This window comes from Myotis myotis, unplaced genomic scaffold, assembly GCF_014108235.1.
Source record: "Myotis myotis isolate mMyoMyo1 unplaced genomic scaffold, mMyoMyo1.p scaffold_m19_p_17, whole genome shotgun sequence".
Classification (NCBI taxonomy): Eukaryota; Metazoa; Chordata; class Mammalia; order Chiroptera; family Vespertilionidae; genus Myotis; species Myotis myotis.
Genome location: NW_023416321.1, coordinates 3,666,955 through 3,693,486, shown reverse-complemented (window position 1 = coordinate 3,693,486; position 26,532 = coordinate 3,666,955). Strand labels below are relative to the sequence as shown.

General features: G+C 62.7%; 2 protein-coding genes across 2 annotated transcripts; one reads left to right on the top strand and one right to left on the bottom strand.

Moving 5' to 3' along the window:
* Nucleotides 1-220: 220 nt before the first annotated feature.
* On the top strand, nt 221-21,269 carry KIF19 (kinesin family member 19). Its single transcript, XM_036342091.1, has 20 exons — nt 221-349; nt 2,458-2,538; nt 9,386-9,496; nt 10,106-10,193; nt 10,472-10,608; nt 11,806-11,931; nt 12,157-12,351; nt 12,992-13,138; nt 13,750-13,872; nt 15,195-15,360; nt 16,203-16,377; nt 16,539-16,737; nt 17,286-17,556; nt 17,650-17,771; nt 18,050-18,183; nt 18,423-18,528; nt 18,719-18,815; nt 19,486-19,883; nt 20,284-20,443; nt 20,699-21,269. The coding sequence occupies exons 1-20, from the start codon at nt 311-313 to the stop codon at nt 20,827-20,829; spliced, it is 3,006 nt and encodes a 1,001-aa protein (XP_036197984.1). The 5' UTR covers nt 221-310; the 3' UTR covers nt 20,830-21,269.
* Nucleotides 21,270-21,767: 498 nt separating this feature from the next.
* Nucleotides 21,768-26,447, bottom strand: BTBD17 (BTB domain containing 17). The gene is made up of 3 exons (XM_036342090.1): nt 26,225-26,447; nt 24,438-24,714; nt 21,768-23,117 (listed from the first exon to the last, which is right to left on the bottom strand). The coding sequence occupies exons 1-3, from the start codon at nt 26,307-26,309 to the stop codon at nt 22,043-22,045; spliced, it is 1,437 nt and encodes a 478-aa protein (XP_036197983.1). The 5' UTR covers nt 26,310-26,447; the 3' UTR covers nt 21,768-22,042.
* Between the last annotated feature and the right edge of the window lie 85 nt (nt 26,448-26,532).

Below are 26,532 nucleotides of genomic sequence, written 5' to 3'. Positions count from 1 at the left end.
CGCCGAGGGCCGGAGGGACGCGCAGGCGGGACTCGCTGGGAGAGCGGCGCAGGCTCGAGCGCCTCCCCGGCGGAGGCGGCCCACCCCGGGCCGAGGCACGGGAGGGGCGGGGGCGCAGGGGGCGGGAGGCGCCGTCGGGGCCCTCCCCTCGCCCCGCCCCCCGGTCGGCGCCCTTGGCCGCGGGCGCGTTGTTGGTTTCGGGTTGTCAGGCAGCGGCAGCACCGGTGAGGCTGCGGGGGACCCGGGGACGCTGGGGGCGCGGCTCGGCCATGCCCGCGGTCGCGGCCTGAGCCCCTCCATCCCCGCAAGCATGAAGGACGGCGGGGACTCCAAGGACCAGCAGCTCACGGTGAGAGGCCCGTCGAGGGCCCCATCTGTGGCCCAGACTCAGATTCCACCCCCGACGGACGGAGCGGTCCTCCCCCCCGCCCCCAAAGGACCCTCGGGACCAGGGAATGCGACTGTCCGAGAACTTTCCCCAGCCCCGGAGTCAGGGAGAGGGCATCCTGCTGAGCCTGCGGCCAGCCCCGCCCCGCCCCTCCCTCTGCACCAGCGGTTCTCGGCCTGGGCTGCGCATTAGAACCACCTGGGAATCTTGTTAAAATCCTGATTTCCGGGCCTCATCCTCCGGAAATTCTGTTTCTTTGTTACTAATGTTGTGACCCCACCCCATCACAAAGAAACAGAATTTCCCGAGGATGAGGCCCGGAAATCAGGATTTTAACAAGATTCCCAGGTGATTCTAATGTGCAGCCGAGGCTGAGAAACACTGCTCTACACCTTCCCACCAGGGGCCCCAGCCCCAAAGCCTGCCCCATGGGTCTCTGGGACAAGACTGCTCCCCCATCCGGAAACACCAGGGCAGGCTTGGCCCTCCTCCTAGAAGAGGAAGGAGGGAGCCAGGGGGTACCCCAACCCAGTGGAGTCGGGAATTTAAAGAGCTGGGGATCACAGGTAGACAGAGGAGAGCCTCCAGGTGCCAGGGGAGCTGGCATGGGGCCGGGGTGGCTGGTGGTTGGGTTGCAACGAAGATGCTGTCCAAGTGAGGACTAAATGGTCCAGAGGCTGCTGGGAGCCGCTGAGGGGGTGCCCAGAGCCAGCCCTGGGGTCCGGGCAGATGAGGTGTGAGTGGGCGTGGGGCTCAGGTAGAGACTGAGGGCGGACTCCTGATGCTCAGTGGTGCCGGGTCAGAGTGATGGGGGAAGGCTCAGTGACCCCAGGGCCACGGCCCCGCCCTAACCTCTGAGATCTGGGCACGGCCTTTATCCCCCGCAGGTGGGTGGTGATGTCACGGGAGGATGAGGCTGCCCCCAGACACTCCGCCTCTGCAGGGCGAGCTGGCTGCTCCGAACCGGAGCCTGGGCCCAGCCCTCCAGCAAGCCCCCGGCTCTGGAACCTCCTCTCTGGCTGTCGGGAAGGCTCTCTTTAAAGCAGCTTGATTGGCATGTGTGGTGTGTCCGGCACTGCAGGGCGGGAGGGTCCTCCCCTCCCAGCAGCGGAGTTTGGCTGAGGCGTCCGGTCAGAGGCTGAGCGGGGAGTTATACCCACACACCTGGCAGGCATTTCCCCTTGATCAGCAGAAACACACGTGTCTCCGTTCCTTTTTTTTTTTTTTTTTAATTCTTAGTTTTCTTTTTTTTGTTAATCCTCACCTGAGGATATTTTTCCATTGATTTTTAGAGAGAGTAGAATGGAGGGGGAGAGACAGAGAGAAACATCGATGTGAGAGAGACACATAGCTTAGTTGCCTCTTGCACCCACCCTGACCAGGCCTGCCACTGAGGTATGTGCCCTTGACCGGAATTGAACCCAGGACCGCTCAGTCCGAGGGCCGATGTTCTATCCACTGAGCCAAACCGGCTAGGCACGCCCCCATTCTCTGGGCAAGGCTCATGCAGAGAGAAGACAGACTGTCTCCCAGTAGCGTCTCCCAGTGGCTAGAGAAGAGAGAGCGTAGGGGCCCCATAGCGCTGTCCTTGGGTAGGAATGTGGACCCAGGTTGAGGAGGGGAAGTTCCCCCGCCCCCAGCCCCGTCCTGCTGTGCTCAGTGCTGCCCCTGTGGTTGCAGTTCCTTATTCGCGAGGCACAGACAGCCTACTCCAGTGCCAGGGCCTCCAAGTTCAAAGCACAAGGGAGCTGCCGCTGCTTAACTGGGCATGTGACTGACGCAGCCCGGAGGAGCAGGCAGCGCTCTGCCACGGGGATCGCCCTGAGCCATGGGCTTCTGGGGAAATGCACACACTCAGCCCCAGCCCCCATTCGCTGCACCTCCTGCCCTGACCCAGGTGGTTGTCCTGAACCACTGAGTTTTTCGTAAGACCAAGGAGGCCTGAGATGGCTGGACAGAGGAGAAGCCCTGGGCTTGCCCTAGCGGAATCCCCGGTCCTCTCATCCTTCTCTCTGGGGCCCAGCACAGCCCTTTCCGTCTCATCACAGGGGTCTGGCCTTCCCTCCCAGGTGGCGCTCCGGGTTCGGCCCATCAGCGTGGCGGAACTGGAGGAAGGAGCCACCCTCATCGCCCATAAAGTGGACGAGCAGGTATGAGGGGCTGTGGCTGGGAACTTCAGGCCAGGCACAGGTCTGTTCCTACCTCATGGGGGCAGGTACCTGCTCTCCTGGTAGAGACGGGAAGGGCTCTGTGGCTTGCTGCACCATCCTTCTTCTGCCCACTGAACTCTTGGCTAACACTGAATTGGCGACATCATCAAGGAAGCAGGCTTCTTTTTCCAGGAAGCCTTCCTAGATTGATCCAAGGAGAGCTGAACGCTTCCCTAGCCTGGGTGGGTCCTGATCCCTAGTCCAGTTCTAAAACTTCCACTTCCACCTGCCCATGACATGCCTTTCCCATTTTAATATGTCTGCTATGCATAGAGCACGCATTTACATGGTCTAGAGCAGCCGTGGGCAAACTACGGCCCGCGGGCCAGATCCGGCCCGTTTGAAATGAATAAAACTAAAAAAAAAAAAAAGACCGTACCCTTTTATGTAATGATGTTTCCTTTGAATTTATATTAGTTCACACAAACACTCCATCCATGCTTTTGTTCCGGCCCTCCGGTCCAGTTTAAGAACCCACTGTGGCCCTCGAGTCAAAAAGTTTGCCCACCCCTGGTCTAGAGCAAAAGCCTGCCTCCGGAGTATTCATGTTTTGCAAAGTCCTGGGATGTCTGTTTGCTCTCTTGATCCTCATGTCACCATGATGAGGTGAGCAGGGCAAGTCCCACCTCTGTTTACACAGGAGGCAATCAGTATTTATCAAGTACCCACAACACGCTGGTGACAGTGCCATGGTGAAGAGAAAAGACCCTGTCCTCCCTTCGTTACCTTAGAGTCCAGTGTGGGCGGACAAGACATTAATCACAGCGTTGCATCACAAACAGATGGGGGTTAGCAGCCCACAGGGCCTAAAAGGAATGCATAGTAAGTAGGAGGGGACTTGGCCTAGTCCCGCAGGTCAGGGAGAAATGGTGCCTGGACCGAAACAGGAGGGATGAAGAAGAGTCATTAGGACTGTGCCATAAGGGAGAAATCTCAACCACAGGGACTGGCATGTGCAAAGGCCCAGTGGTGAGAGAGACTGTGGTGGGCTTGGGTAACTGAGAAAAAACTGCCCCAGCCGGTTTGGCTCAGTGGATAGAGTGTTGGCCTGTGGACTGAAGGGTCCCGGGTTCGATTCCAGTCAAGGGCACATGCCCAGGTTTCGGGCCTGATCCCCAGTAGGGAGCATGCAGGAGGCAGCTGATCAATGATTCTCTCTCATCATTGATGTTTCTATCTCCCTCTCCCTCTCCCTTCTTCTCTGAAATCAATAAAAATATACATATATTAAAAAAGAAAAAACGGATGTGGCTCAAGCAGGAGAGAGATGCAGAGAGCGGGTGGGAGGTGTGAGCTGAGCTGGAGATGTGGGCAGGGCCAGCCCACACACTCTGAGGTCATGGCCAGGGTGTGTGCTTGGGGAGGCAGTTGAGGACTCAGGTGCTGGGATAGGAATGGGCACAGTGGTATGGGCACCAGCAGCAGGTTTGGGCCCAGGTAGGAGCATCTCGGTGGCTGGCCTACGGCAGTGATGGCGAACCTACGACACGCGTGTCAGACGTGACACGCGAACTCATTTCTTTGGTTGATTTTTCTTTGTTAAATGGCATTTAAATATATAAAATAAATGTCAAAAATATAAGTCTTTGTTTTACTGTGGTTGCAAATATCCAAAAATTTCTCTATGTGACACGGCACCAGAGTTAAGTTAGGGTTTTTCAAAACGCTGACACGCCGAGCTCAAAAGGTTCGCCATCACTGACCTACGGGGACCCGAGAGTGATCACTTGCCTCTGCTCAGGGGCCGCTGCACTTGCTTGTCCCGAGTGCCCGTGCTCGCCAAGGCAGCGGGATGTGCTGCTGGGTCGGGGAAGTTGGGGTGGCATGATGCCATGCAGAGCAAGGCACAAGTGGGCACGTGCTGGCCCTGGGCATGGCAGGTTCGACTCAGGACACCCAAGGGCCAGGGGAAGCAAACTGGAGGTGGACGGCTCAGCCCGCAATGCCTGCCTGCCGCTGGGCTCCCTGCGGGGGGCGCCCATCCAGCTATGCTTTCACCCTGACAGTGGAGCTGTGGGCATGCAGAGCTGGGTGGTCCCAGCCTCCTGGCTTCTCCTCCTCTGTTCCCTCTTTCAAGGAGCAGCCTTCCTCAGAGGCCTCGGGGAAAGCAGGGTGGCTGGGAAGATCCCTTCTAAACTGGTTCGGGCAGCAGGAGCGGGAGGAACGTGTGGAACAGTCACGTAGGGGAGTCCTGCCATTGGCCGGCTGGGCGGCCCCGGGCGGGCTGCTTCCAAGACCCCCAGTTGCCTCTTCTGCAAATGGGGACAGTAATCAGGCTGCCTCCTCCAGGGGCTCTGTGGGCTGATGGACAGCAGTGCTTCCCAGTGCCTGGCGCACAGTAGGAGTCTAATGGGTGTGCTACCTGCCTCTAGTAGAGACGGAGAGTCCCCGGGCTGCGGAGGGGCAGTGCGCGGAGCCAGAGAACGCGGGAGGAGAACGCCTTCCAGGCTAGGCCGCTCCCTGTTTGTCCCACTTGTCCCCGAGGGTATCAGGTCCTCGGCTGGGACAATGATGGCTCTCTCTCGGCTGCTCCTGGCTTCCGGCCGGCACGGGGGCTGGTAGATATGAACTGATGCTGATGGAAACGCTCCGGTCTGGGCACAGCCCATTGTGTGCCCACACACGGCAGACACTGGCTCCTTTCTGTCCCTGCCAGTGGAGCGGGGGTCCGGCCTGATCCGGCCGGGCCCGGGCTGGGCGTTCCCTCCCCGGCTGCTCCTTTGTCAGCGGGAGGGGTGTCTGAGCGGCGTGGGCTCAGGGCTCTCAGCGCGGACTCTGGGCCCTGCAGGGACGAGAGGCCTCTGGTCCTGAGCTCCTTCTGACCCCACTGGGTTCAAAGATACACTGCCTGGCCTGCTGTTGGAGATTAGCCACAGCCAGCGGCAGGCTGGGCACCTCCAGAAAGCCCCGCTGTCCCCCACTAGCTCCATTCCTCTGACAGGAAGGCCCTGGCGAGCAGGAGGCAAAGACAGGCTTCCCCTTGCCTGCCACTCCCACCAGCCCCACCCTGGACCTCTGTCCCTTTCCAGCTTGTCTGTGGCCCTGGCCCAGAGGGAGGCTTGGGTGCAGGCTTGGGCAGCCTTGGTCATGGGCCAGGTGGCAGGTTGTAGCTCTGTCCCCTCCTCTGAGGTCTGGAGCCCGCGGGCTGCTGGGGTGAGTCTGGGAGGGGTCTTAACGCAGCCTTCCTTAGCGTTAGGCATTGTTCTCCTGGAGACATGAGAGATTTCAGCAACGAGGCTGTGCAGCGCCTCTCACAGGACAAGTCCTCTGGGGACAAGAGGCCGGATCCTGGGGAAGAGGGAGTTAGGGTTCGGATTTGTGAAAGGGGTTCAGGGGACCTCGGCAGGTCCTGGAGCCCCCGTGAAGTTCGGGACTGGAGCCACAGTGCCTTCTTTAGCCGCCTGCGGGGCCAATGTGCGCAAGAGCCTTCCCCTGTGCCTGGCACACAGTGGGGCTACAGATGTTAGTCTCTTTAAGGCCTGAAACGGGATGGTTTGGGCCCCAGAGGTAAAACCGAGCCCACTTCTTGCCTTCCCATTGCCTGTGCCAGAGCTCTCAGGCCAGGGGCCCCCCATGGTCACCGCCACACGTCTGTGTTCCTAGAAGAGTGTGGTAGACCGGCCGGCATGGCTCAGTGGCTGAGTGTTGACCTGTGAACCAGGAGGTCACAGTTCAACTCCCGGTCAGGGCACAGGCCTGGGTTGCGGGCTAGATCCCCAGTGTAGGGCGTGCAGGAGGCAGCCAATCAATGATTTTCATCGTTGATGTTTCTCTTCCTCTCCCTTCCTCTCTGAAACCAACAACAGAGCGTGGTAGGCGCTCCGTCTGCTAGTAGCATCAGGGGCGGGACTAGACCCTGACACCAGACCCTTCAGGGGTGCCATTGATGACCACAAAGTGGGGGGCGGGCGGCCTGAGAGGTCTGGGGGCCCAGGGCTTCCAGGGTGGAAGCAGAAACTCCACACCAGCCCCCTTCCCCTCCGTCTCTCCCCCCGCAAAAAGCCCACAGCCTGCGGACCCCCTCCCTCCCAGCTCTTTACCTACAGAATTTAAGTCACCTGTCAATATGGGTCATCCCATAATTAGCCTCTATCTGCTCAAAGCCCAGCTGTCACCCCCTGTGCTCCTGGGGTCCTGTCTGAGGAGCCAGGCAAGGGCCCTCGAGTCCTGGCTGGGCCTTCGTTTCCTTCTCAGAAGCTGGGACAGTAACCTGCTCGGCCCGCCCAGCCGCCCAGCCAGGGCTCTGAGAGGATTAGGGGAGGTCTTGTACAGGGAGCTGCAGCCACACAATTGGGAGGCTGTTGTGAAAGATAAATAAAGTATCAGGTGACAGATGGCAGGTGTCGGGGGATGGGGTGCCGGGAGGGGCAGCCTATTCGCCCCCTTTGCCCGGCTCCCTCCACACCCACCATCTGGATGCTTCACGCCCCTGTTGCCCCCCCAGAGCTGAGCCTGGTGGTGAGTGACTGGGGGAGAATGGGAGGGTCCTTCACCCTGCCCCTTAGCCGTCACCTCCCCTTAGCCCTCACCCCCATTAGCCACCACCCCCCATCTCCCCAGCCCCTCCCAGCCCCAGGCAACCACTGACCTACTCCCCGTTTCTGTAGATTCGCTATTCTGGACATTTCACGTGAGTGGAAGCACAGTGTGCTATCTTCGTGTCTGGCTCCTATCACTGAGCGTAATGTTCTCAGGGCTCATCCACATTGTAGCACGTGTCAGAACTTCATTCCTTCTTTTTTAACATATTTTTTTTTTATTGATTTCAGAGAGGAAGGGAGAGGGAGAGAGAGATAGAAACATCAATGATGAGAACCATTGATTGGCTGCCTCCTGCATGGGCCCACAACCCTGGGCACGAGCCCTGATCGGGAATAGAACCATGACCTCCTGATTCATAGGTCGATGCTCAACCACTGAGCCACACAGGCCGGGCAGCACTTGTTATTAAAATGACCTGTTCCCCCGAGATGGCAAGTGTCAGCGGCAGGAAAGCATACCTCTCTCCCCGACCTCGCTCAATGCCTGGTCCATAGGAGATGTCCAGAAAGCATGTTCACCTGGGCCATTGCCTGTGCTGCCCTCTGTGGCTCGGCCCCAGCTCACCTGGCCACGGCACAAGGGCCCCTTTGTATGCCCGAGGGGACAGGGAAGGGGTGATGCTCTGCAGGGTGGGGCGTGGGCTGGGACCCAGACAGATGGAGACCCAGACAAAGCCCTCTTTTAGGGGATCCTGGCTGCCCGTTGACAATGCACTGATTCAGGAGCCTGCATATCAAAGGAACCAAATGCCCAGGGGCCATGAACTTGGCAGTGCCGGGAGGTCATTTGGAGGTCATCAGTGGGATATGGGCATCACTGAATGCCGCTCTCCCGCTCTCCCTCCCTGCACCAAAGCCCTTCCTGGGGGCACCCCTCAGGCCCTGCCTGTGTCCACGCTGGCACCGGAGAGGTGAGAAGTGGTACAGCTGGTCAGGTTCCCGCAGTCGGCTGGGACCCGTGCCCAGCCCTTGTCGCTGGGTTTATCTTCAGTTGGGCTGAAACTTGATCAGGCTCCTGCTGCAGGTGTTAGGGCTGAGAAGGAACTGGATCCTGGATGAGGCTTAGGGGGCAGTGGGCAGAGGCCTGAGGAGGTGGCTGGACCAGGGGGGCACCCCGAGGGGCAGTGCAGCCTGGACGACCTGACCTGTGCTCAGCTCAGGGTGATCCCCGACCCTTGGCGAGCTGTGGGGCCTGAGTCAGGGCCTCAGTCTTTCCCGCACAGCCCAGCCCATCTGGAGGCCCTCCAGCTGGCTCACCTGAACCCCACCTGATGGGTGGGTGAGACTCCTGAGGCCAGGCCTCCTAGGGAGCTGCCTGCCCTCCCTCCTCCCCCCTCCCCCTCCTCCTCCCTCCTTTCTACTCTCTCCTTCCTCCTCCCTCTTCCGTGGAGAATCCCAGAAGGAGGCCGTGCTGGGCCCCCTGGCTCTTAGGCCAGTTTAGGTGCAGTGAGCCAGGTGCACGCCTACGGCAGGAGGCCGGTGGTGAAGGGGGGCTGATGTCGGGGTGCACAGAGGATGCTGGAGGGTCTGGTGGAGTCCCAAGGCTGTGGCCCTCCTGCTTCCTCACCCCAGTCACTGAGCCACCAGTGGCTCTTTGCCCCACCCCTGGGTCTGCCAAGGGTGAGAGGCAGTGTGGGGGCTGAGGCAGGGGTGCAGGGGTGAGGCAGGGGTGAGGCTGGGGTGCAAGGTCCTAGGTGCCTCACGGCTGCAGTGACATGAAGGGTCTGCATGTTTTGAGGCCCGGGTTTGAGTCCCGTTCCCCCACTGGCTAGTGTGTGAGCTTGGACAGGTCACTGCTCTGGGCCCGTCTCCTCCTCTGTGAAGTAGGAATGGCAGTGGCCTCACCACCTGGCCCGTGTGGGACTAACGGGGTCGGTGCTCAAAACAGGTCCTGACACAAGTACACGCCTAATGAGCCCCAGCCCGTGTTATCGTTGCTCCTCCAAGCACAGGGCGTGGTGCAGGCAGAGGAAGGTGGTCTAGGGCACATGGCACTCTGGGCTCCTTTGGGCATCCAGGGCCAAGTGCCCAGATGGGGCACACGGGCGTTGATGGGACAGGGCTGAGCCCGGGGCTCAGGGGCCCGGGGCTGCCCAGCTCTGGGACCTCCTGCCGGCCCTGACTGTGGTCCCCCAGCTTCTGGCCCCCCACCCCTGGCCCACACCCTGAGAGAGGAGGGGTGAGGTCAGTGCCAAGCGTGTGGCCGGGGCTCCGGTGACTGGGGCCTGCCTGGGGGCCCTTTGCAGATGGTGGTTCTCATGGACCCGATGGAGGACCCTGATGACATCCTGCGGGCACACCGGTCCCGAGAGAAGTCCTACCTGTTCGACGTGGCCTTTGACTTCACTGCCACACAAGTGAGAGGGCTGGGCCTGGGGACACCCTCTGCCCCGCGTGTGAGGGACCCTCAGAGGACCTGCCACCAGCCCTCAGCCGGCCCTCCACCGCTCGCTCCCTGACTCCCCCCTCCTGCGGCTCCGTGCGTGCAAGTGTGCGCTCGCCTGCCTGGCATGTGCATGGCCTCCCGCCTGGGCACACCCGGGTTGGTGTGCAGACGCCACCCTCCCTGGGTACCCCCACGGCACACCCGGCAGGTGGCCCCCTGGGAGCTGGAGGGAGGCGCAGGAAACCCATCGGGTGTGAGGAAGAGTCTCAGGAAAGCTGACACCCTCCCAGGGACCCCCGTCCTGCCCACCTGTGGAGCGTTCCCGGGAGCAGATGCAATGCGTCCCTGAGGCTGGGGGCCGGCCGCCAGCTGTGGGGGAGGCATCTCAGGTGTCCTGAGCGCTCTTTCAGGCGGGCGTCCCCCCAAGGGCTGAAAGAGACACCCTCCTCCACACCCACCCCCATTTCTCTGGGGCCAAGGGACAGAAAGGCCGCTGTGGGGAGCAGCGGGAGGGTGCCCGTGGGCAGTGCGCCCCGCCCGTGCCCAGGCCCCTGGCGGCTGTCCTCTCCCTCCCCTGCAGGAGATGGTGTACCAGGCCACCACCAAGAGCCTCATCAAAGGCGTCATCTCAGGCTACAACGCCACTGTCTTCGCCTATGGCCCCACAGGTGAGGGGAGCCCACACCGTGAGGAGCAAGCCCCCTCGCCCTGTGCCAGAGAGCCCGTCTGGCCCCAGCTGGGGCAGGGCTCAAGGATCCACCCCCCTCGCAGGGCCCTCAGGCCCCAGCGGCCCCATCCCCAGGCAGGACGCCATCCTCCCCAATCCTTACCCCCCTGCCAGCTGGGGGTCCCAGCCTTGAGGACACACCCGGGTTGGCCAGGACACCCTGCCCGGCAAGGTGGCACTCCTGACCCAGCCCGCTCACCCACCACCTGCTGTGCCCAGGCTGCGGGAAGACCTACACCATGCTGGGCACGGACCACGAGCCGGGCATCTATGCCCGGACCCTCGATGACCTCTTCCGCGCCATCGAGGAGACCAGCACTGACATGGAATATGAGGTGTCCATGTCCTACCTGGAGGTAGGCCTCCCCCAGCCGGCTCAATCAAGGGGCCCATGAGACAGGGCTGGCCACCTGCCTGGGGCCACCACCAGGCAGTTTCCCGGGCTGCTCCCCACGGCAGCTCTCCCACACACGCTGCTGGCCCCACTTTACAGAAGTGGGAGGCTCAGAGACATGAGGCAACTAGGCCAACGTCACACAGGAAAGAGAGGGAGCAAGGATTTAAACTCAGGAGCCCTGCTCACTGGCCCACACTCCCAAACAGCCTTCCACTGAGCACGGGCTCAGCGCCCGCCCTCCATCCTTGGCGTCCATTTCTTTCGTTCTCTTTTAATCCTCACCAGAGGATATTTTTCCATTGGTTTTTAGAGAGAGTGGAAGAGAGAGGGAGAGACAGAGAGAAACATCAAAGTGAGAGAGAGACACATCGATTGGTTGCCTCCTGCACGCGCCCCAGCCAGGGCCCAGGCTGGGGAAGAGCCTGCAACCAAGGTACGTGCCCCTGACCGGAATTGAACCCGGGACCCATCGGTCCGCAGGCCAATGCTCTATCCACACCAGCGAGGGCCTCCGGGTCCATTTCTTAAGGCCGACCCTGTCTGCCCTGCCAGGCCACCTCCTGGCGCTCATTGTACGTGGGGGCGGCTGAAGACTGTACATACATGGACAGGCTTGAACCTGCCAGCCTTTGCTGCCTCACCACAGCCCCAGCACCCAGCGCCCACCTATGGGAGGGCCACCACCCACAGGGCTTTGGCAGCAGGGGTGGGAGCCTGCAGAGGCCAGACGCGGCGAGAGAGCCAGTGGGCTGGCCTCCATCTGGCTCCCGGCCGCGAGGCTCCCTTCAGGAGCTGATAATCTCCCGGGTGACAGCTCGGGCAGAGCAGCGATGCATCCCCGCCAGCAGCTCTCCCATCAGCACAGCATGGACTCTGCCAACCAGCAAGGAGCACTGGGTGTGGGGGTCGGGAGAATGGTGGGAGGGTTGCTTAGCAGGCCGTCAGTCAGGTCCCCATCCCCTGCCTGCAAAGGGGGTCCCTCTCTCCTTGGCTCTGGTGGCTCGATGTGTCCAGTGGATGCTGAGTCCCCCGACCCCCAACCCCCCACCCCATAGAAATAAAGGGGCCCGTGAGCTCTGTCCCTTCTCGCTCAGGAGGGATGGGGAACCTGGGCCTCAGTCTCCCACAAATACCTGTCACGCCCCTGTCCCTTCAGATCTACAATGAGATGATCCGGGACCTGCTGAACCCCGCCCTGGGCTACTTGGAGCTGAGGGAGGACTCCAAGGGGGTGATCCAGGTGGCGGGCATCACCGAGGTCTCCACCATCAATGCCAAAGAGGCGAGTCTAATGCAGCCAGCAGGGCAGGGGGGCAAACAGTGACCCCTGAGGGGCAGGAGGGGTGGAGGGCTGACCAGACAACCAGCCTGCTCGTGTGCACACAGCCCCTGCCCTCCACAGGCCCCTCCACGCACACAGGCCAGCCCCCCTCCTCCTGGTCCCTTCCCCAGTGTGTGGCAGCGCCCCCACTGGTCCCCAAGAGTGGCCTCCCTCCTGCCCGCCCAGATCATGCAGCTGCTGACGAAGGGGAACCGGCAGAGGACCCAGGAGCCCACGGCCGCCAACCGGGCGTCCTCCCGCTCCCACGCGGTGCTGCAGGTGTCCGTGCGCCAGCGCAGCCGGGTCAAGAACATCCTGCAGGAGGTGCGGCAGGGCCGCCTGTTCATGATCGACCTGGCCGGCTCCGAGCGCGCGTCCCAGGTGAGGGAGCTCCCCCGGAGGCTGGGGGGGGGGGGGGGGGGGGGGAGGAGGAGGGGATGCGGCCTCCCAGTGAGGTCAGCTCCCCCAGGACTGGGGAGAATGTTTTTGGTGGAGGGCGGGGGAGAGGGGGGGCAGAGGGCAAGGATGCCAGCCTCCCAGTTCAAACAGAAGGAAAGGAGAGAAACCCACCCTCCAACACACACACACACACACACACACACACACACACACACACACACTCGCGCGCGCGCGCCCTGGAGCCTGGGGCGCCCTCTAGGGCCCTGTGCCTGTGGTTCTCCTGGCTCTGAGCAGCGGCAGCCACCGCCTCCCTCCACCTCATTCTCAGCACAGCACCAGGCTGGGCAGGGGGCCTGCCTGGGGGAGACAGAGGGCGGCTCTCTCAGCCCCGACCAAGCGAGGAGCAAGCAGTCAGTCCCTCATTCTCACTCAGAGGCCCCCTTCTCTCCCCTTGGAGCATGCCCTCGGGAGGGGGCCAGGGCAAGGCCCGGTTGTCATCTCGACCTTTCAGAGCCCTGGGGGAGAGGGAGAGGCTCATAACCCAGGATCCCCAGGCGTTGGGGGTGATGCCCGTCCCCTGCCCCGTAAGGCCACAGCTCTCCCCTCCCCTGCTCGCCCCCAGACACAGAACCGTGGGCAGCGCATGAAAGAGGGGGCCCACATCAACCGCTCCCTCCTGGCCCTGGGCAACTGCATCAACGCTCTGAGCGACCGGGGCAGCAACAAGTACATCAACTACCGCGACAGCAAGCTCACCCGGCTCCTGAAGGTACCAGCGCCAGCCCGGCCCAGGCGCTGGGCACCAGGGGAGGCTGCCAGGTTTAGCCAGTGATACACAGGGTGCCCAGCCACGGTGGAATTTCACAAAGACAACGAGTTGCATTTTTTTAGTATAAGTACGTCCCAAATAGGGCATTTGTATTTTATCTGGCGACTCTCACCAAATCCAATCTTCATGCGACGATCCCCATTCCTCACTCCGGCCAAAATCACAGTGACATCAGCGTCGGGAAAGGAGGGGCCTGGGCAGCCAGATGTGGAGGAGAGAGGAGGGAGGCCCCCTCGGGCTCCCAGCCAGCCAGCCGCGCCTTCCCTGGCTCCTCTGTGAGGGGAGAGAAGGAGAGCCGGAGGCCCTGCCCGGGATACTCGTACTTTCCAGATGAGAACCTTGGAGAACAAAGTGGACAGTGGGGAGTGAGGGACGGGGAGGGGGAGGGGAAGTCTGGACTGAGGGGGACCACGTGGGGTTCAGCACCAGGACGAGAGAGAGAGAGAGAGAGAGAGAGAGAGAGAGAGAGAGAGAGAGAGACAGACACACTGCAGGGGACCCTGGGCAGCCTGGCTGACCCAGGCCCCCTCCCTAACCCTCCTCGCTGTTAGGACTCCCTGGGGGGGAACAGCCGCACCGTGATGATCGCCCACATCAGCCCCGCAAGCAGCGCCTTCGAGGAGTCCCGGAACACCCTGGCCTACGCCGGCCGGGCCAAGAACATCAAGACCAGGGTGAGGGCCCCACTGAGCCCCCGGACTGACCCCGACCCTGCCACCCCTCCGCGCTCCCTGGAACCAGCCACCACCGCACTGGCCCCATCCCCCCGCGGAATGTTACCCCCAGGCCCTCTCCCTGCACCTCCCACACCTGCATGCTTCCCCCCAGGCTGCCCTCCTTCCTGTTCACGGCCTGAGCTCCCCTGGCCCAGCCCCTCCCTCCTCCCCTTTGCATCTTCAGATGCTCACTCAGACGGTGACGTTTCAAAGCACCTCATCACAACAGCCACACGCTGCGCCCTTTGCCATTCGTCTCACATGCTCCCCACGTGAGGCCGGAGTCATCAGTCACGTTTCACAGTTTAGGGAAATGAGGCCGAAGGAAGGGAGGGGACGCCCCCGCGGGCAGTGATGGCGCTGAGACTGTCCCCGCTGTCTAGGAGGGAGTCCATTTCGATGTGTGTGTGAAGGGGCGGATGGATGACCGTCAGAGCGGCTCATTCTCCCGACACTACCATCTTCCAGCCCGCTCCCTTCCAACCCTCAAGGAACTTAGCGGGGGAGGAGACACGTCCTTGAGCCGGTTGATAGCTCAGAATATTAACAGCAGGTCAAGGATGCCAACAGGTGGCGGGCTGGTGGGACTCCTCGGAGCTCTTTGGAGACTGTGAGCAGGACTTGGGAAGCTGGGAGGACATTCCAGAAGGGGGAGCAGCAGGAGTAGAGGTTCCAAAAGCAGGAAGGAGACGGTGTCTGGTGGGATGCGGAGAGCTGGATGGCTTCTCAACTATCATAGAATGTTCACGACAAAGCAGCGAGTCTAAAGGCAATCCAGACAGCCCTGCTGGTGGGGCTCAGCGACCTCTGAACCAGGAGGTCACGGTTCGATTCCCGGTCAGGGCACATACAGGCCGGGGTTGCAGGCTCAGTCCCCAGTAGGGGCCGTGCAGGAGGCAGCGGATCCATGACTCTCATCATTGATGTTTCTCTCTCTCTCTCCCTCTCCCTTCCTCTCTGAAATAAATGAAAATACATTTTTTTAAATAAAAAAGAAAGAAAAGGGAAATGCAGACAGTGGTGGGCCATCACCACGGGTGAAGGAATGAGGGCAACCCCCAGGCAGTAGGGAGCCAGTGAAGGTTCAGCCGGGGAAGCAGCATTTTAGGAGCCGGCTCTCTCAGGGGCATGTGGTGTGAGAGGCTGTTGGGTGGGAGGCAAGGCCACTGCTGTCACCCAGAAGCACTGGGGGTGGGGGAGAGAGAGAAAGGAGGACCCGCAGGCTGGCCCTGCCCCTGGGCTGACTGTACCTGCTCTGCCCCGTCCCACGCTCCCCGCAGGTGAAGCAGAACCTGCTCAGCGTCTCCTACCACATCGCCCAGTACACCAGCATCATCGCCGACCTGCGGGGCGAGATCCAGCGGCTCAAGTGCAAGATTGATGAGAAGGGAGGGCGAGGCCAGGCCCGGGGACGGCTGGAGCGGGGCGACATTCGCCACATCCAAGGTGTGTGTGTGTCCGCGGCGGGAGGGGGGCTGTCTGTGTTAGTGGGAGCCCGTCTCCCTCAGCCCTTGCAGGCTGTCTCAGATGGCTCTGGGGTCAGACTCTGGCTGGGTAGCCGTGCGAGTCACTCCACCGCTCTGGGCCTTCGCTGTAAAGTGGAATCGTGATCGCTGAAGATTAGGGGGGATCCCACGAGTGAGGGACACAGGAGCGTTTAGCTGCGTAGGACCTCACCCTCCAAGCGCAGTGTAGGGGTGCAAGGCCGAGCCCGGCATCACCAGAAGGGGCACAGCCTACATTCTCTTGTAGACTTAAGTTTGCCATGATGGTTTGCCAACTGGTGGCAGTAACGTGTCTAAGGGGCACTTTTTAAAAATTGATTTCAGAGAAGAAGGGAGAGGGAGAAAGAGATAGAGACATCAATGATGAGAGAGAATCATTAATCAGCTGCCTCCTGCATTCCCCCTACTGGGGATTGAGCGCACAACCCAGGCATGTGCACTGACAGGGAATCAAACCCTGACCTCCTGGTTCATAGGTCGATGCTCAGCCACTGAGCCACACTGGCTGGGCTAAAGGGCACCTTTCAATAGCTGACACAAAGGTGCTGTAAGAGCTAGTGGAAGCCTGGTTCATACAGAGGGGCTGGGGGTCACTTCTGGGCCACAGTCTGAAGACTCAGTGCAGTGCCGGAGGAGGTAGCAATCTAGGAGGTCGTTCTAGAGGCGGTGGCTGGACAGAAAGTGGTTTGGGAAGAAAGGGCGGGGAGGGCCCCAAGGGGGGCTCGACTTGCCTGGCCGGAAGCCTCTCTCCTCACTGAGCTCCCCACACCCATCCATGGGCAGCTGAGGTCCAGCAGCACCGGGGGCAGGAGGAGCAGGCCGACATGGGGCAGCTGCGGGAGCAGCTCATCGGCGCTTTCCAGGAGCAGATGGACGTGCGGCGCCGCCTGCTGGAGCTGGAGAACCACGCCATGGAGATGCAGATCGACACCTCCCGCCACCTGCTCACCATCGCCGGGTAAGCACACACATCCCACCCCGCCCCTCCCGCCCCGCCTCTCCCCTCCCCTCCTGTCCCACCCCTGGGCCCGGGACAGCGAGGCTCCGGCTGTAGCTGCTCACTGTGTCCTGTTCCCATGGCCCGGATCCACGTCTCCCCGCGGGGCTGGGCCGCGGCAGCTGGGAGCAGGAGAAGTCACGCAGGGCGCTCAAATGGCGGGAGGAGCAGCGGAAGGAATCCTACACCAAGGACGACAGCGAGAAGGACTCGGACACGGGCGAGGACCCGCCCGACATCGTGGAGCCGCCGGAGGTGGCCGCTGCCCGGGAGAGCATCGCCGCCCTGGTGGGCGAGCAGAAGAAGCTGCGCAAGCAGAAGGTGCCCAGGGTTTGGGGGGCGGGGAGAGCGGGTTCAGAGGGGGAGGGGCAGGGCTGGGGGCGGGGGGAGGGAGACCCTGGGACCTCGCTAAGTTCCACAGTGACCTCTCTGCCCCTGGAGCTCCTCGCCTGTAAAGTGCAGGAGCCACCGTGCAGCCTGGTGGGTGGTGGAGGCGATGAAACAAGCGCCCTTCACGTACGGAGGATTCCAAAAATGGCAGCGAATATTTAATCAGGGTTCCCCATGACGGCTCTTTTTGCCTTCTGTTCTGGAGAACACCCCAACCAGGGGCTTTCAGGGCTCCGTGAGCCCTGGGGGCACCAGATGGGCTGCGTGGAGGGGTAGTTTGTGGTCAGAGCAGCCAGAGGTGGCACAGAGGCGCCACGTGGAAGCAGCCCCTGGTTGCGAGGCCCAGGATGCAGCGTCGAGGGCGGGGCCTCGGAAGGGAGCCCCCCGGGAGGGGGTCCGGGGACAGGAGGGACACGGGCAGACAGGGCCAGAGGGGGCGGCCCTGGCCTGCTGCCGGCGCTGACCCCGGCCGCCCCCAGCTGGCTCTGGAGCAGCGCTGCCGGGAGCTGAGCGCGCGGGGCCACCGCCTGGAGGAGACGCTGCCGGGGCGCATCGGCTCCGAGGAGCAGCGCGAGGTGCTCAGCCTGCTGTGCCGCGTGCACGAGCTCGAGGTGGAGAACACGGCGTTGCAGTCACACGCGCTGCTCCGCGAGGGCGCGCTCCGCCACCGCCGCGAGGCCCTGCGCCGCCTGGAGCAGCACCGCGCCCTCTGCGACGAGATCATCCAGGGCCAGCGGCAGATCATGGACGGTAGGTCCCGCCTCTGAGCCGCGCACGCCCCGTCCGCGGGGCGAAGGGTCCAAAGACATGCCTGAGCCCTGCCCCTCCTCCCTCCGCCGGTAGATTACAACCTGGCCGTCCCCCAGCACCTGGAGGAGCTCTATGAGGCGTACCTGCGGGAGCTGGAGGAGGGCAGCCTGGAGCGGGCCGCCATCATGGACCGCGTGGCCTCCAGGGCCCTGCAGGTGGGCGCCTGGCATGTTCTGGGGGAGGGGCCGATGCCCAAGGCAATGGCGGGGGACCAGGCTGGCTGACACCCCAGGAAGCTGCCCCCCTTTCCTTATCCCGCCCAAAGCCTTGCCACTGGGGATGCCCAACAGCCACAGCTTTCCCTGGGGACCCAGAGCACTGCCCTCGGGGGCTCCCAGCCCCATTCCAGCCCTGGTCTGTGTGCCTTTGCCTCTGTGCTGTTGTCTGGTCCAAGGCCACGTCTTCTGACTGTCCATCCCTGCCCCCTCCCCAGGACAGCTCCTTGCCCAAAATTGTCCCAGCAGGAACCATGCTGACCCCCGAGGCTGACCTGGAGAGCGTGAAGACGCTGAGCTCTGAAGCCCAGCGCCTGCAGCACAGCATCCTCCCTCCCCTCAGCACGGAGAGGTGAGCCTGGGAACACGTCCCAGCAGCCCTGCCTGCCAGCCACCGTGGGATGCCCGCCCAGAGCAGGGCTGCTTCGGGGAGATGGGACAGGAGCCACAGGGAGGAGGTGGCGCAGGTCTGGAGCGAGGGCTCCCGGGTTCTCTCTCCCTCCACGAAAACAGCTCTCCCCTGGCACGGGGGTGGGCCCTCTGTGGGACCAGCTTGGTCATCAGATGCCCACCCTCTTCTGCCAACCTCAGTGAAGCCAACCACATGTTCAAGACCAGTCCCCGGGCCTGGCAGGTGAAAAGCTCCTCTGTGCCCACCCCACCCCCCATCCAGATCGGCCACCTGGTGACCCAGGAGGTGAGCACTGAGCACCCTCGGCCCCACGGCCCCTCCGCTCAGGGTGGGGCACAAGGGCGGACGCCCAGTGGTTGGGATGGAGCCTTTCCGAAGCGGCCGCCATCCCTGAGGCCCTGCTGTCTCTGCTGAGTGGGGTGTGGGGTCTCAGCTGGGTTCAACGCCTTTGTCCTCCCGACCACCTTGTCCGCAGGCCCCCACTCAGGACAGCCTGGTCAGCCTGAGCAGCCGCATCAACTCCTCCCCTGACAGCAGCGAGAACCTGTCGGAGATCCCCTTGTCCCACAAAGGTGTGCCCCCCGCTGAGCCTGGCATCACCGCCACTGCTCAGCTCGCCCAGCTGAGCGCCCCGGCCTGCCCTCTGCTCTGCTGAAGCTGCTGCCCATTCTAGGAAGGAGGCACCAATGCCCCAGAGCCGTGGTCAGCAAACCGCGGCTCACGAGCCACATGCGGCTCTTTGGCCCCTTGAGTGTGGGTCTTCCACAAAATACCGCCACACTCAAGGAGCCAAAGAGCCACATGTGGCTCTCGACCTGCGGTTTGCCGAGCCGCAGTTTGCCAATCACTGCCCCAGAGGGTTACCCGCCAAGGACACACAGGGCCGGGGGCGCAGTGAGAAGTCAGAACAGGGAACATATGGCCCTTGGGATCATGGCCCCCCTCCCACTCAGTAATAACTACAGGTACAGATGGGATCCATGCCCATTGTCTCAGTTAATGCGAGCAATCACCTGTGGGGTTCGTTTACCACCTCCAGTGTACAGATGAAAGCGAGGCTCAGAAATGTGCCCCAGGCTTCTTAAATGGCAAGCAGGTGGGGGTGCTGGGAGTGAAACCCAGACATTCTGGCTCCTACCCAGGCGGGGGGGGGGGGGGGGGCGGGCGGGGTGTTGGAGGTGCAGGAGGGAGAGGAATACGAGGCCTTGATCCCAGGTGGGCGCTCCCACTGTCCCGCTGCAGAGAGAAAGGAGATTCTGACGGGCACCAAGTGCATCTCCGTGAAGGCTGCCCGGAGGCGCTCGAGGGCCCTGGGAACCGAGGGGCGCCACCTGCTGGCACCGGCCATGGAGCGCAGCACCCTGTCCCTGCACTCGCTGAGCGAGGCGGACGATTCTCGGTCACCGGGCCCACTGGCCTGCAAGCGGCCTCCCAGCCCCACGCTGCAGCACGCTGCCAGCGAGGACAACCTGTCCAGCAGCACGGGCGAGGCCCCACCCCCGGCGGTCGGGCATCGAGGCGAAGGCCCTGGGCCCTGGCTGCGGGGCCAGAAGAAAGGCCTGGGCAAGAAACAGGAGGAGTCGCTGGAGGCAAAGAGGAGGAAGCGGAGGTCCCGGTCTTTTGAGGTCACCGGGCAAAGGGTGAGGCCAGGAGTGGGGTGTCTGGGCCCCTTCCTTGTGGGCGGGGGCCTGAGGGCTGGGTTCCTCCAGAGGCTCGGGGCATCTGCACTGCCCTCCAGGCCTCTATCCCCAGGCTGGCCCATAGCTGGGGGGCAGATCCCTGTAGCACAGCGGTTCTCAACCTGTGGGTCGTGACCCCTTTGGCGGTCGAAGGACCCTTTCACAGGGGTCGCCTAAGACCATCCTGCATATCAGGTATTTACATGACGATTCATAACAGTAGCAACATTACAGTTATGAGGTAGCAATGAAAATCATTTTATGGTTGGGCCACAACATGAAGAAATGTATTTAAAGAGCCAGAAGGTTGAGAACCATTGCTCCCCACAGCTCAGGCCTTACTGTTCTCCCACCAACACAGCTCTCCCGCCCCAAGACACACCTCCTGGGGCCCCGCCCCCTGGAGAGCATCTCAGACCACAGGATGCCAGTGTGCGGCCACCCAGCCCCTGGTATCCGGCATCTGGGAAAGGTCATGCTGCCTTTGTCCAAGATCAAACTCCCTCCAAGGCAGAACACAGGTCGGTACCAGCGAGAAGGGCTGGGGAAGGGGAGCCCTTGGCCTGCCCAGAGAGGAGGCATGTTGAGCTGTCTGCCTCCATGACCGCCCCTGGCTGGAAACAGGGTTCTTGCAGAATACTGTGCTGGGGGGGGGGGGGGGTGACCGGCATCTTGGGGTTGTGCCCCCGGGGAGATCAAGACCACTGGGTGATGAGAGGGGGGAGGGGGAGGCATTCCTAACCCCTGCTTCTGGCCTTTCCCCCCCTCCGTTTCAGGCCCCGGGGTTTCCTCCCCACTCGTTGCTCCCTCCAATCCGGCTGGTGTTTCCCGACGGGCTACCCGTGGGCCCCACCTGCCCCACAGCACAAGCACCCATGGCAAAGACGGACGCTTCCGGCATAACTGAGGGGCCCTGTCTGGAACCGGCCCTCCTGCCCCAAAGACTGAATGGGGTGTAGTGGGAAATGGGACGTGGAGGCTGGGCAGGTGGGGGTGACCTGGAGGCAGGAGCTCAGGATCTCAGAGGGCCGGGGCTCCCGAGACCCAGGAATTATGAGGGTGTCCGCCCAACCCTTCCATGTGTGCAGTGCCACCGGTGCAGGGAGGTGAGCCCAGGAGGCAGGCCAGGATGACGGCTCCGGGGCCTCCCAGCCTGGGATGATGCCAAAACTCTGCACAAACCCATGGCCGGACTCAGCCTGGGAAGTGGGGGGAGGGAGTTGTTAGTGGGACAGGGCTCCTGGGCCCACACCTGGGGCAAGGGCCTCCTGGCTGGTGGGAAAGGCCAGCAGACGGTTCTCATACGATGGGGGGAGGGAGGGAATGTGGTTTCCTTACTTGGCAGTGGCTTCCTTTTTAACAGTAAAGCCCCATTTGGGTCTTGATGGTTGTGTTGGAAACTAGACCTTGTCAGGAACTGGGTGGCCACTGCTGATCTCCCTAGTCCCTCCCTACCCCATCCCCATCTCACCCTGGCTGGAGGCATGGCATCAACCTACAAACCTGGGGGAGAGGGGGTTTCTGTAGACCCTGAGGCCCGTCCCAGGGGTCATGCCCCATCACACCTGCCCCGGCTTCCTCCCAGGAGAGGCCCGGACCACAGAAAGCCTCAGAACCTAAAATGGAATGGTTACCCCGGGAAGTCGGGGCTCAGAAATTGCCGAGCTAAAGCCCTTAGCTTCAAGTTGCGAAAACTGGGAATGGAGTCGCCCCTCTTCCCAGCTGACCCAGAGCCCTGACTATTCAGACACTCTTATCTGCCCTGTTCCATGTGGGGGTGGGGAGCCTGGGAAAAGCTAATGAAACACAGGGAACCCCCTGCGTTTTTTCCCAGGATCTGGGTGGTTCAATCATCCCCCACTTCTCTGAACATCTGTTTATTCAACCAAAAGTACCATCTGCAAGTCAGTTGTGGAATCAGCTGCTGAAACCGGGCATCTGGTCTACCACTCCTCACCTGGGCTCCATCCGCCGTCACCAGCACCTGGTTATTCAGGGGGCAGTGTCGGCACCACCCCTTGCAGCGCCCCTGCCGGTCCCCCGGCCACGATGCCAGGCCTTTATTTCCCAGCCCCGAAGCGCCTGGGACGCCAGGTTCCCCGTCCCCGCCCGCCCCTTGGCTACTGGGGGGTCCGGATGAGGGTGTGGTAGACGGGCTTGACGATGAGGTGGAGGTGCAGCGCGTTCTCCACCAGGTACTCGGAGTTGCGCCGCTGCAGGTCCGCGTGCGCCAGGAAGTCGCCCGCCTCCTCGCTGCTCTGGTGGAAGCTGTAGGCGTGGCGCACCAGCAGGCGGCCGTGCAGGCGCGCCCCCACCAGCACGGTCTTCTGGAAGCTCACGCCCGCCGCGTCGCCGCCGCTGCTGGCCGGCGTGACCACCAGCCGCGGCCGGCCGTCCTCGGGGCGCGCGGCGGGCAGCGCGGTGCCCGGGGCGTCGGCGTAGACAGGCCGCAGGCTGACGGGCAGCCAGCGCGGCGAGAAGAGCACGTTCCACGTGACGCGGCGGCCCGCGTCGTGGCCGCTGGGGCCCAGCTGCGTCTGGAAGCTGGTGCTGCGGTCGTCGCGGGCTGGGTTGTGGATGACCCACGGGGCGCCCCAGGCGGGCGCGAGGTAGTTTCGGGGCAGGAAGGCGCTGCTGTTGACGTCGAAGAACTTGGCGTAGTGCAGGGGCGAGGCGGCGTGGAACTGGTAGGCCTGCAGCAGCAGGTCGGCCACCGCGGGGCCGTGGCGCGCCAGGGCGGCCGAGCGCGCCTGCAGCTGGAACAGCTGCGCCGGCGGGATCATCGGGTAGCGGATGGCGCGCAGGGCCCGCTCCGCCACCGCGAGGGGCGGCCGCGCGCGGCCCAGCCACGCCTCCAGCGCGTGGAACAGCTCCAGCTCGTCCTGCAGCACCAGGTCCGAGCGCGGCAGGAGCTGCGCCAGCAGCTCGGGGCTCACGGCGCCCCACTCGGCGCTCCCCGCCACCGCCGACAGGTTCCAGGCCAGGAACTGCAGGCAGCTCTGGCGCAGCGCCTCGTCCCCGGTGCTCGCCGCGTAGTGGTACCAGCCCACCGCCGGGCCCGCGCCGCCCGCCAGGTGCGCGCGCATGTAGTCGGCCACGCCCCGCTGCAGGGAGGCCACGCCGTACCTGGCGGCCAGTCGGTGCAAGGGGATGGCCTGGGCCAGCTGCACCACCAGGTCGCCGCAGTAGAGGTACCTGCGGAGAGTGCGGACATGGGGAGGGGTCGGAGCGGGGCCAGCCCGCGTTGCTTTCTGAAGCCGGAGGGGGCCTGGCCTTAGGTGGAGAGCTCCGTGATCAGAGGCACAAACCCAGCGGTGGGTCCCGCGGCTTCCTGTCCTTTCCTCTCACGCCCATTCTGCTTCCCAGCCTCCTCTCTCCATTTCTCGTGGGGACACATGAATAGCATGTGTTTATTGAGCACTTACTAGATGCCGAGCTCTGTGCTCCATGGTGGGTGCCGGTCCACGGTCCTGTCAGCTGTTTGCTAAGAGTGGACACGTCCTTTCACTGCACTCACCACTCAACCTTCTGTCAAACTTCCAGGAAAGGGGGGAATAACATACACCCCTCAGGGTTATGGTGACCGTTGGGGAGTGAGCGATACTTGCTGCAGAGCAGGTGGCCACACAGGTTAATTCCATTCCTGTTCTCACTCTTGATCACTCAGTCTCTCTCCACCTGCCGCCAGCCCCCTGCTCGCCCTGCCTGCCCGTCCCCACTGGCACACACACCCAGTGGCCCCAACACCCACGTCTCCCCTCTCCCAGCATTTCAGCTCTGCGTGTTTGCCGCTGGGAAGAAAGGTTTCCCAGGCTTCCTGGTAGTGAGGGTGACCATGTGACTAAATTCTAGCCAGTGAGATGCAGGATGGGATGGAGGGGAAGGCTGGTTAAGTAGGACCACCTGGGGGGGGAGCGGAGGGAAGACCTTTTGCCCTTCTGTGTTACCCCTCTTCCTGTTGCCTGGGTCTTGGACGTGATGGCTGGGATCCTGGCAGCCATCTTGTCTAAGCCATTAACACAGTTCACTTCCTCAGACTAGAGTGTGAGTGGCACCCCCTGTGCTGTGCATTGGCAGGGGGCAGGAGGGGGAGAGAGCTGGCTAGCTTTTTCAGCTCCTTCACCCTGTGGGGGTTCCAAACCTGGTGAGACAGCAAACCATATGAAGGCTTTAAAAAATTTTTTTAAATGACGGCGGAACCCCAGACCCGAAGCCAACGATCCAGGCGAGCCCAGGAACCCGTAGTTTTCAGAAGCTCTCCTGGCAGGTTTGGAAACAGCTCTGAGGGCCTTTGGCAACTGACATCAAACCACTGAGCTTGCGGGCAGGGGCAGGGGGTCACGCTGCACTCGCAGGAAAGAGGGCCGAAGGAGGAGGGATGCAGGAGGTAGTGGCATCCTCCTCCCAATGACACCCGGGAGATGGACCGAAGGGGCCGGGGCCTCCGGGACTCCGTGAGTGGGGGAGCCTGGAGCGGGCCGGGATGAAGCCCCCCCAAATCCGTCCGCTCCCCACCTGATGAACTTGTCGAAGACAGCGGCGCAGTCCGCGGGCTCCTGCAGCAGCACCTCGCTCTGGTTGCTCAGCAGCTCCCGGAACGGCTGGCTGTGCAGGCCCAGCAGCAGGCGGTGGGCGTGGAAGACGCGGACCTCGTCGGTGCCCGCAGCCTGCACCCGCAGCACCACATCGCTGGCGTTGCCCTGCCGCAGGAGCTCCTGCAGGCGCTGGAGCAGCCCCTGGGAGTGGTTGATGGAGGTGCCCGCGGCCTCGCCCCCGACATCGGCTCTCTGGGCTGCAGCGGGAAGGAACACAGCGCAGTCTGCGAAGGCACCTGGGCCTGGGATCATGGCCCGGGGAAGCAGCGGGACCGCCTGGAGATGGGTGTGCCTGAGTGTGGGAGAGGACGGTGGGCCTGGGGAGGCTGTGCGCACACTGTCTGTGCCACGACGAGGTGCGTGGACTCCTGTGCATGCACACAGCACATCCTGGTGGGAAAAGTCGCGAACCTGGCCCTGAGCAGGCCCTGAGGGGATGCTCTTCGAAAGGAGGTGGGTTCCTGGCAGAGGAGGAGAGAGGGCAGGAACCAGTGGGAGACAGACGCCCAGAACGGATCTCCGTGATGCCAGACCCCTAGGCAAGGGTTGAGGAACCCTCACTTCCTGAGGAGTTATCAGAAGGGATACACTCACCAACACATATTTATTGAGCACCTATTATGTGTCAGACACTCTCTGGGGAGCCTGGAATATGTCTGTGATCAAAACAAGCCAAGTCCTTCGCACAGAGTTCACAGTAAGTACACAGGCCAGCGCTCTAGTTTTCCATTGTGGTAAACAAGGGAGGTGAGCATCGTGGGGGTGGGGCTGCTGTAGCTCCAGGAGCCAACTGGAGGAGGAGCATGGAGGCTGAGAGCCAGCCCGCTGAAAAGGATGGGCTTGGAGTGCTGGGAGCCAGAGGGCCAGGGGGCTGGAGGCGGTGGCAGGGCTGGAGCAGAGCGTGAGCCAAGGCACGGCGGGTGCCATTTCCAGGCCCAGTTGCCCGCTCGGGTCCCCCTCTGTGAGACAGAGTCCATGCTCAGGGGCTGGCCTGTCAGGGACCAGAGACAGTGCAGAGGCTGAGCCGGTGCTGGCGTGCTGGCATGGGACTCTCGCGGTACCTGCGGGTGGGGGCTGGCATCCCCCCTTCCGGGCTGGGCCCTACTGTCGTGTTTCCAGGGACGCCATGAGGGTCAGATGGGGACATGGATTCATTTACAGGAAACTCGGCAACAGATAATGCTGCCAGCAGCTTCCCCAAGCCGAGGGGGGAGGGGGTGAAGGGCCTTCCAGGGAGGCAAGGAGGACATCCGACTGCAGTAGATGGGCACCTACCTCCCTCTCCACCCCCCGCCCCCCAACAGGCCCGCAGCCCGTGTGAAATCGGAGCGAAGGCTCACAGGAGAGAGTGTGTAAGGAAGGGAAGACAGAGGGAGAACGGGAGGTGACAAAGGAGTGGGTTCGTTTCCCAGCCCCGCCTCCCAAGCTGTCACTTTGAAGGACTTGAATGCTGATGGCATCCCATCGGCCTCTGACTGGGCCAGCTGCCTGGGACAATGGGCATGGAAGGGTCTACTTGTGTTCGGACCCCGCCCACCGGCCAGCCCCTCCTCCCCCCTGAGGCAGGCTGCCCTCCCCCCAGACTGAAGGACTCTGTGCTCCTCCTGGTGGGCTGGACCCCACCCCCTCCTGCCACTGTGCAGCTAGGGCCGGAAGGTCCTGCCCCTCCTCCCTGACCCCACTCCGCCCCACCCACTGCCCACTCACCTGCACGCGTGGCCAGGCCCACCAAGGTCAGGATGGCCCAGAAGATGCCCCAGGGCCCACGCTTGGTGCGGCCCAGCCTCAGCATCTTTGTGCCCCTCCCCCACGTGCACTGAAGGGACAGCGAAGCCAGACCTCTCCTCTCACACCCCTCCTCCTTATATAGGACTGAGTACAAGGGGATGGCACCCCCTTCCGGACCAGCCTCCCTCCCCCACCCAGCCTCTGCCATGGATTGGTGGAGACTGGCCCCAGCTGTTGCCCAGGCAACCTCTTAAGCCAGAGAGTGGCAGCCCCAGGGGCTATTGTGC